Raw genomic sequence first — 9,881 nt, 5'->3', positions numbered from 1 at the left:
ATTGTGTGTCGATAAAATGGAGGGAGGCTTGGGGTTTAGGTGTCTGGACGATTTCAATACCGCACTGTTGGCTAAGCAACTTTGGCGGTTGATATCAGTTCCAGATTCACTATTTGCAAAGGTTTTCAAAGGACGGTATTATAGGCATTCGGATCCATTAGATCCTATTAAATCTTATTCTCCATCTTATGGATGGCGAAGTATGATTTCTGCTCGCTCTCTGGTGAACAAAGGACTCATTAAACGGGTAGGAACTGGGGCCTCCATTTCAGTATGGTCTGACCCTTGGATACCTGCTCAATCCCCGAGACCAGCATTGCGTTCAGGATCGCCAGTCGATCCAACGCTTAGAGTTGAAAATTTCATTGATAGGACTTCACGTTCCTGGGATCTGGCATTACTTTCGGCTTCTTTCGAGCCGGAGGATGTAGCCCTTATTTCTGCTTTACCTCTTGGTAATCTTACCACACCGGATAGCTTGGGATGGCATTTGACTAAAACCGGTAGCTGTACTGTTAAATCTGGATATCAGGCATTGCGGCAGAAACCAGAGAGAGGTCTTCCCATTTCTGGCCCCAATATTATCCCTCTACAGGCATATGTCTGGCAGATTAGGTGTCCACCAAAACTCAGACATTTTTTGTGGCAAGCAATTACGGGTTGCATGGCGACAACAACTAATCTACGGCGTCGTGGATTAAGCTGTGATATGGACTGCGAAATTTGTGGGGAGACGGAAGAGACAGTCAACCATGCCCTCTTTTTATGCCCTCCGGCTAGGCAGGTTTGGGGACTGTCCCAATTTCCGACCTCTATGGGTTGTTTCCCGTCGGATTCTATATATGCTAATATGGATTCTTTATTTTGGAGGTTTCAAGACATTCCTTCGGTGGCAATGTTTCCATGGATTCTATGGTATATCTCGAAGGCTTGGAACGATAAACTATTTAGTAACTTGGACTCCAACCCGGTAGCAACCCTACGGTTAGCAGAGGAGGAATCCAGGCTGTGGTCTTCAGCCCAGGAAGACCTATCCGGATCCTTTTCTACTGATGTCCCTCGGCCTCTACCCAGATCTATGACTCAGACTTGTAATGTGGCTCACAGTTATGAATCTAGTTACCGATGCTTTGTAGATGGATCTTGGAAGGCGACTGATCAGTTTATGGGCAGAGGATGGTATTGCATTTCTCCTAACGGAGAATCTCCCACCATGGGTGCATCTAATTCTCGTCGTAGCTTGTCACCGCTCTACGCAGAGGTAGAGGCCCTTACCTGGGCAATGAGGTGTATGATTGGTGCTGATAACGAGAAAGTCGTCTTTCTCACAGACTGTTCTGATTTGGTGAAGATGGTGTCTTCGCCTTCCGAGTGGCCTGCTTTCAAGACATATCTGGACGCTATTGATGAAGATAAGGGTGAATTCCTTTCATTCTCTCTTGTTCAGGTACCAAGATCATAGAATGGTAGAGCGGACAAACTGGCGTGTCGTGCTAGAGTGGAATCGCTTCCAATCACCTTTGTGAATAACTTCCCGTCTAATTGGCTCGTTTGAATCAATCTTGTAACCTGGTGGCAAAAAAAAGAAAAAATTGTGATAACTAATATATTTACGTACATTCTTAGATTAATATAGTGGATGTTTCAATATATTTAATTTTTATTGTTGTTTTTCCTCATGTATGATATTAATTGTTATTTTAGAAACTTTTGTTTTATATGGATTGTTGAAGAACAAATTTCAACACCGCCTCGTGCCTCCATATCTCTAGGCACGGCTCTGCTAGTCTTAGTGCGGAATCCATTGTTTTCTCTAGACCATAGCGTAAACGGAGGTTCGATTAAGATCTCTGTTACGTTAAGTTTTTTTTCCAATAAAATTTCATTGTTTAAATAAAGACTGTAACTTTGGTTTATAAGAATAATAATAATAATAATGACGCTTTCAAGTCATGGACCCAAAGAAATGTTCAATTGGGTTGTGAAATCAGGGTTTATAAGAACTCGTTCGCGCCGTGGATGTACTCGTAGTCCGGCTACGTCGACGTAATCCCCCTCTCTACTGGCGAGGATATCACGATGATACTTCCCGGTGTCTCCGACCTGAGCTCGACAATGGCACCTACATTGAGGTCTGTGATTCTTTTTTTTTTTTTTTTCTTTTTAAATGAGACAGAGATAAATTCGTCAATTTGCAGATACTAAGCTTTCCGATGATTCAAATGCACAATGACTTGTGTAAGCGTAAAGCTGCATTTGCATTATCTATGAACAATGAGCACGCTTTAGGTTCGATTAGGACCGGAAAAATTTACACTACTACATAATTAGACCATAGCTGTAGAATGTCATTACTTTGTGGTGTGGATACTGATGTAGTGGTGGTCATGAAACTCAGATCACAGTTATGAAACATGTCCCGACAGACACGATTAGACTAAGTAAAACCGTCTAGTTAGGCTGTGTTGTGCATTTCTTGAAATCTTCTTTAGCCACTGTTATAGATCTCATAAAGACTCCACAACACTACTCTTCATCTCCCCCCCCCCCCCCCCCCCCCCCCCCCCCCCCCCCAATTGAGTGTTACCCACCCTTTCCAAAATAGGATGCTGCTTAAGTATCTTCGTTTAAGGTGAAATAGAGTCAACTAAGTACTCTTTGCTGTGATAAGTTTCTAGCAACATTTAGGTTTGGGTTTAGGATTTGTTCACAGAAAGCTAATTAAATGCTTTTTAATTAACATCTATTGCAAGTTTGCAACTGAGGTATCAATGCCCATGTTACCAACTACTAAGGTGACATCTTTGGTGTCTAGTTACAGTATAAATCCTCTTTTCAGTCCCGTAAACGTTTCAAGTAAAACGCGTTTTGGTTAACTAACACCAATTGCAACTGAGGTCTCAACTACTAAGGTTACATCTGGAGTTTCTGTTTACATCATACTTCCTCTTTTAGTCCTGCATCTGTTTCTCTTTGCACTTGAGAACTTTTTATTGGCTGAGCATATGTTTCTAGATTGTGGTGCTGATGATGATTTGGGATTAACCATTCCCAAGCGTGTAAATTATAACCATGAAGTCTCTAGAGCAAAAGATATCATGTAACGGGGACATATTGTTTTCTTGTCCTGTAAACGTTTTACACCATTGGTCAGATGATTTTCGGTGTACAGGAACTTTTCGAATAACAAGTATGTCACTGTAGTGTTCTCTGATCTAACAGTGATATCTCAATTATGTGATGAGCTAGGCATATGGAATTTTTGCATATGAGAGGGTTTGGATCTCTCCCTCAGGCAGTTGCAGAGCTTCCAACATCATTGGCCTTGAGCATAGGAGATTTAATAAGATTAATATGGAGTAAACCAATTTTTATACCCACTAGCTTTCAGATCCAAAGGAAAGTAGAAGTCAACTCTCAAGAAGACTGAATAAAATATGCAACTAGTTGAAGTCTTGTTTCATAGATACTCAACCAAAGTTATGCATAAAAACTTGTCAATCCCTGCAGTTTTTAGTTACTAACAAAACAAGCCATGATCTTCAAATTCTGACTCAAGATCTAAAATTAGAATTGTTTAGGCTATGTTTTCTTGAAAGTGGTGTCAATAATGCTTTTGGAATCATAAATTCTTAGTAGTTTCTTCTAGTAGTTCTGAGGAGATTTTTCTAATGTTTCTGCTCATATTGTAAATAAATCCAGATAGAGAGGCTGGATTGCAATTATCCCCTAAAAATTTGGCAAGTTGCCTAATACAAGCAATGACTAACCCATGTGTTTACTCTTAACCTCAACTTGGTCAAACTGCATTTCACATTTTCACAATTTTCTATATATACATATATGTTTTTAACTATATTTATGTGTGTGCATTCGTATTTAAGGAGGGTTTTAGTTATATATTTATAGATAGATCACTTGAACACAATTTTCCATGTCTGAGCTTACAACCTCATGATTATGTCAAAAATGTCCCTTTTCAGCTTTATTCTTACACTTATCTACTGTCTATTTACAGTATCTTCTTCTCCTTCTCTACACCCAGATGAAGGTTTAGTACTTTCAAAGCACTATCTCATATTTATATGTGTCACGAAATTGGCCTCTCTTTGTGAACTTGATTGTGTTTCTGGTTTGCTGTCTTCGCCAGTGGAAGCCCTTAAGGATATCGCAGCAACACTGGGTGTGAAGCACTTGAACCTAAGTGAAGATCCATGTCTCACAAAGACTCTGGTAATACCTCAAGGTGTTCTGGATGAAGGACAGAACAGCACAATCAGATGTGACTGTCATTTCGATAACTACAGCACTTGTCATATCACACACTTGTAAGAAACTAACCAATCAAAAAAGGAAACTAACCATTCAAAAAAAGGAAACGAACCGTTTCTGCTGCTTATTTCTCTGGTTTTGTGACCCAATTACTCTGTACCTCATGTTCAGTGTCCTCAAGAAATCCAGTCTTCCAGGTAGACTTCCTCCGATGCTGTACAAGTTTCAGTATCTTGAATCGATGTGAGGAGGGTCTCCAGTGTTTCAACTATTTTCAATTTCTACTACTACTGCTATATTATTCTTTTGCTTGTTTTTGTAGTGACTTATACCATAATTACCTTCATGGCTCAATTCCTATGGAATGGTCCTCACTGCCTTACCTCAAATCTATGTAAATCTTTGCTCTCACGTGTCTTTATTGTTAGGAAAGTAAGAAAAGCTTCTAAAGTTACTTGAAATGTTTCTCTGCAGCTCTCTCTGCGCAAACCGCTTATCAGGAGACATTCCCAAAGGATTGGGGAAGTTTATTAACCTCACCCTTTTGTATGTTTTTTACCATTGTTTTGTTAATCTTATGAGATTACATATAAAGTTTTGTCCTTTCTGGAAACTAAATCTATTGTCCGTTTGTATGATTTTAGAACTCTTGAAGCCAATCAATTTTCTGGAACTATTCCTAAGGAACTTGGGAACCTAGTGAATCTACAAGGATTGTACGTAAGACTGTTTTTTAATCAAACAGATTCATGAGTGATTTTATCGAATATGATCCATTTGATTTTGTTTTGTTGATTCCAGAGGACTCTCTTCCAACCAACTTGTCGGAGGCCTCCCCAAGACATTAGCAAGACTAAAAAAGCTAACTAATCTGTAAGATCATCTTTCTCTTGTGTTTTTTCTTACAATACATCATCTTTTAAATGTGTTCATCATGTCTAATTGATTTTCATTCTATTGTTTACAGCATCTTAAGTGATAACCTCCTGAACGGATCGATTCCAGAGTTTATTGGGAAATTATCCCAACTTCAAAGATTGTGAGTAAAGTAACTTTCTTTTGCATTACACTTGAAAAGTTTGTAGTTTTACATTTCAATGTTTTCTGACTTGTGGTAATAACGTTGTATCAGAGAACTCTATGCGAGTGGCCTTAGAGGACCTATTCCAGACTCCATTTTTTATCTGGAGAATTTGATCGACCTGTAATTTACTTTATCTGATAATATTGTATGTTGCAGAAGCCAATGCTCTTTTCTGAAACGAAACTGTGGCGTTTACTTTTTATGCAGGAGGATCAGTGACACGGCTGCAGGATTGGGACATGTTCCTCAGATAGCTAGCAAGAGCCTCACACATTTGTATGTAATACATCTTTATGTCTCAAGTCCAGATACGATACTATGGTCAAATATATATGTTTAGACTGATATTTATAATTTTCAGGATTCTGAGAAACTTAAACTTATCAGGACCAATTCCAACCAGTCTCTGGGATCTGCCGAGTCTAATGACTCTGTAAGTCTCATGTTATATCACTACGCATCTTGTTAAAACACTGTCCAATCTCTTATGATGCCTTTCTTTTTCGGGCAGGGATCTTTCCTTTAATAGGCTGACTGGAGAAATTCCAGCATATGCAACCGCCCCGAGATACACGTAAGTCCTAAAGTGTCAAAAGGATTACCTATGCAATTGAAATGTGCTAAAACTGTTGAACTCATCTCCTGGTTTCATATTTCAGGTATTTGGCTGGAAACATGTTGTCTGGAAAGGTTGAAACAGGAGCTTTCCTTACTGCAAGCACAAATATGTATGGCCAATCTTATTTTCTAGCAGTCATATACGTCAAAATATTTCTCGGTATTACACTAATCTTTCCTTTGCTTCTTGGCTTTAATATTCATATCATAATATATGCAGTGATCTGTCCTATAATAATTTCACGTGGTCTCCTATGTGCAAAGAGAGGAAGTATGTTCTTTTGTTGTTATCTTAACCACCGCCTTTTTTCTTGTTTAACATTCGGGATGCTTTTAACATAAGTATTCATGCAGGAATATAAACACATATGAGAGCTCCCACTCAAGAAACCGTCTGTAAGAACATTTTTTCAATCTTATTAATCACTGATACTTTTTGTACTGTTATTAAATTGTTGCTCTTAATACAGAACCAGACTTCTTCCATGTTCTGCCATAAAGCAATGCCATAATTGTAGGTTCTTTTGCTTTTCTATTGATTTTCTAAAATACCCATTTTTGAGTTTCTGCCTATGAAGTGGAATTGTTTACTTTCCTCAGATAGTAGATCTCTGCATATAAACTGCGGGGGACCTAATGTAACTATCGAAAACTCTCGTGGAAAGTTTCTGTACCAGGGTGATAACTATGGACCTATAGGTTCAGCTATGAACTATCATAGCACAAACTGGGGATTCAGCAACACTGGTGACTTTATGGATGATGGAATAACGGAAGATACATACTCAGTTTCATCAGAATCTGCAGTCTCAGCAAAATATCCTGAGCTTTATCAGACAGCTAGACGTTCACCCTTGAGTTTGGCTTACTTTGCATTTTGCTTCGAAAATGGAAGCTACAACGTGAAACTCCATTTTGCAGAGATACAGTTCTCAGATGAGGAACCATACATTAGACTAGCGAAACGTGTTTTCAACATTTACATTCAGGTACATATAACCTTTTGTCGTATATTCTTTAAGAACCCCTTTTCAGAGTTTTTAGCTGATTGTTGAAGTTATAAAATTTACTATCCGTCCAGGGGAAGTTAATTTGGGAGGATTTCAACATCAGAGAGGAGGCTAATGGAACTCACAGAGAAGTTGTAAGAGAAGTAAACACTACCGTGACTGATAACACTTTAGAGATACGGCTTTACTGGGCAGGGAAAGGCACGATGATCATTCCTCAAAGAGGGTACTATGGCTCTCTTATCTCTGCGATCTCAGTCTGTCCCAGTGAGTTAAAAGTTCTGTGGAAGTAAACATCACATTTCCCTGAGATATCTTTATCCTAATTATTTACTTGTTCTTGTTTCCATTAGGTTCGGAATCTGAATGCGGTGGTATGAAGAAGAAATCTCAAGTCTTTGAGTCTTTTTATTCCTGCTTATGCCTGCATATGGGTTTATCTTTTCTCTTTGTTTTCTTCTGCCCACCTTCAGTTCCGTTGCAGATTCTTCCAGTAAAAAAAGATCATAAACCAACAAAATATCCTCTCATTCTTGGCTTAGCAGTCTCTCTTGCTTTCTTGCTCCTCGTCTTATTATGTTGGATAAAGTGTGTTAGCAATGCAAATGCAGCAGAACGAGGTACTACTTCACTTGAATCCGCTACTTAACAACTATGTAAAGTTCTGTTATCGGATATTTAGTGCTTAAATAAAGAGCTTAAGGGAGCTGATCTAATAACAGGTTCCTTCAGTTTGAGGCAACTAAAAGTTGCAACCGACAATTTTAATCCCTTGAACAAGCTTGGAGAAGGCGGCTTTGGATCTGTTTATAAGGTACAAAAAAGTCTTCAAGCTTTAGAAATCAATGTTAGTATTCTTAAAAACAGGTAAGGTGACGTTAAAGCCAAAAATTTGACAATGCAGGGACGATTACCAGATGGAACAATGATTGCGGTAAAGAAGTTATCTTCCAAATCACATCAAGGTAACAAAGAGTTTGTAACCGAGATCGGTATGATCGCTTGCCTGCAGCACCCGAATCTTGTGAAGCTTTATGGATGCTGTGTTGAGAAAAACCAGTTGCTTCTTGTCTATGAGTACTTGGAGAACAATTGTCTTTCTGATGCATTATTTGGTAAATTATCTGACTGAACCAAATTCTCTGACTGCATTCTCTTCTTTCTTGAGATTGATTGTTTGCTTGTTAACTGTCAGAGCAGGAAGAAGCAGTCTGAAACTAGAATGGAGAACAAGACACAAAATATGCGTAGGAATCGCGAGAGGGCTTGCTTTCCTTCATGAAGATTCGGCGGTTAAGATCATTCACCGAGACATCAAAGGGACAAATGTACTGCTTGACAAGGATCTGAACTCAAAGATATCAGATTTCGGGTTGGCCAGGCTCCATGAAGACGATCAGAGTCACATTACCACCAGAGTTGCTGGAACAATGTCAGTCTTTCAGTCAGTCATATACACTTGAATCCTACTTTTAATGAAAATGTTCCTGTGACAGTTATTGCTGTTATGGTTGCAGAGGATATATGGCTCCTGAATATGCAATGAGGGGTCACCTAACAGAAAAGGCAGATGTTTACAGCTTCGGTGTGGTGGCAATGGAGATTGTTAGCGGAAAGAACAACGCAAAATACACGCCAGATGACGAATGTTGTGTTGGCCTTCTCGATTGGGTACTGATTCAGTCCTTTTCTCCACAAGAACTCTGCTTTCTCTCAAATAAAATGGTTCTTAATTTTCAATTTCAGGCATTTATGCTGCAAAAGAAAGGGAATTTCACAGAGATTCTGGATCCAAGGCTGGAAGGAATGTTCAATGTGATGGAGGCAGAGAGAATGATAAAGGTTTCACTTATATGCTCCAACAAGTCTCCGACATTAAGGCCAAGCATGTCGGAAGTTGTAAAGATGCTTGAAGGGGAGACTGATATAGAGCAGATCATATCAGACCCTGGAGTGTATGGTGATGACTTGCGCTTCAATCCATCATCTTTGCCTTCTGATGGTATCATGTCGATTCCGTCATCCTCTGAATCTGCTTATGATCTCATACAGATCAATGATCTGTACCCACTCAGTCCTGAGTCCATTGTCTTTACTAGCTAGGGAGTTTTAAAAAAAAAAACAATGGACTTAGCTATTTTAAAATTTTGTGTCCTCTAAAAAACTTCAAAATATGTATATATGCAAACAATCGTGTATGCCATCGTTTCAAATTCTAAAAACGGATACAAGTTTCTCGAAACTTTGGATAAGTAAACCTAAGTAAGTATACTCATTCTATATTAGAACAAAAAATTATTTCGATGTTTATATATATTGGGAAAAATATAACATTTTTGGGAGTTTAGTTTTAATTAGGTAGGGCTTGAAATTAAAACTTAATATTTTGGGTAAGCAATTTGCATTTAATGTTTAAATTAATTTTCCTAATTAGAAAAACTATAGTACACATATTATGGAATGCATTATGTGATACATGATTTCATTCTCTCTGTTCTACTTTAAACGCTACTTTTTAACTCAAAATCATACATCCACGTATGTGTAATTTTGTTTCGTCGTTTTCAGTAATTCAAATGATGACATGCAAAAATAATTTTATATTTCTGTGTAAGATCACCGAAGTTGAATAATTTTTTCTTCAGTGATCATTTCCGCCATGATTGTGGGATTAAAATGGGTGGTTCGATCTACGTTATTGACGTTGCTTCAAAGTCCAATGACATGATCTGTCAAGTGCAAAAGTGCGTTTTCATAGATAGTAATAGTATAGTAAAGATATACTCGATGTATATTCAAAAAAAAATATATCACATCACCACCATTAAAACTTTTTTGGTCATATATGTTTTGTCGCCACGCGACGACCAAGAAGACCTTAAACATAAATCAAGCGT

The 9,881-nt window shown here is 38.3% G+C and overlaps 1 protein-coding gene across 17 annotated transcripts; it reads left to right on the top strand.

The window, feature by feature from the left end:
- The first annotated feature begins 1,717 nt into the window (after positions 1-1,717).
- On the top strand, positions 1,718-9,226 carry LOC104776999 (putative LRR receptor-like serine/threonine-protein kinase At1g29720). Of its 17 annotated transcripts, none has more exons than XR_015595514.1 (26): positions 1,918-2,132; positions 4,019-4,051; positions 4,151-4,328; positions 4,444-4,515; positions 4,595-4,666; positions 4,747-4,818; positions 4,917-4,988; positions 5,074-5,145; positions 5,240-5,311; positions 5,405-5,476; positions 5,564-5,632; positions 5,718-5,789; positions 5,868-5,930; positions 6,016-6,084; positions 6,195-6,245; positions 6,329-6,370; positions 6,445-6,488; positions 6,575-6,963; positions 7,056-7,251; positions 7,338-7,358; positions 7,458-7,604; positions 7,707-7,798; positions 7,889-8,099; positions 8,180-8,416; positions 8,502-8,655; positions 8,731-9,226. XR_015595514.1 is itself a non-coding variant. In XM_087508925.1 (26 exons), exons 5-26 carry the CDS (start codon positions 4,632-4,634, stop codon positions 9,085-9,087), a joined length of 2,604 nt encoding a protein of 867 aa, XP_087365051.1. In that variant the 5' UTR covers positions 1,948-2,132; positions 4,019-4,051; positions 4,151-4,328; positions 4,444-4,469; positions 4,595-4,631; the 3' UTR covers positions 9,088-9,226. The 17 variants fall into 17 exon arrangements, 10 of the variants coding, with proteins under 10 accessions (XP_087365048.1, XP_087365051.1, XP_087365049.1 ...); XR_015595516.1 differs by having other exon boundaries at positions 1,924-2,132; positions 4,444-4,469; XM_087508925.1 differs by having other exon boundaries at positions 1,948-2,132; positions 4,444-4,469; positions 8,185-8,416.
- The last annotated feature ends 655 nt before the right edge of the window (positions 9,227-9,881 follow it).

This window comes from Camelina sativa, chromosome 3, assembly GCF_030686135.1.
Source record: "Camelina sativa cultivar CO46 ecotype springtype chromosome 3, ASM3068613v1".
In the NCBI taxonomy this organism is placed as follows: domain Eukaryota; kingdom Viridiplantae; phylum Streptophyta; class Magnoliopsida; order Brassicales; family Brassicaceae; genus Camelina; species Camelina sativa.
This window is presented reverse-complemented; position numbering and strand designations above follow the sequence as displayed.

Bases quoted from the DNA above. Each gene is read 5' to 3' on its own strand.
- LOC104776999 (XM_087508920.1), top strand. From the start codon at position 3,955: ATGATTATGTCAAAAATGTCCCTTTTCAGCTTTATTCTTACACTTATC. The intron at 5,790-5,867 runs GTAAGTCTCATG...TTTTTCGGGCAG, and splicing joins CTGCCGAGTCTAATGACTCT to GGATCTTTCCTTTAATAGGC. The intron at 6,489-6,574 runs GTAGGTTCTTTT...TACTTTCCTCAG, and splicing joins CATAAAGCAATGCCATAATT to ATAGTAGATCTCTGCATATA.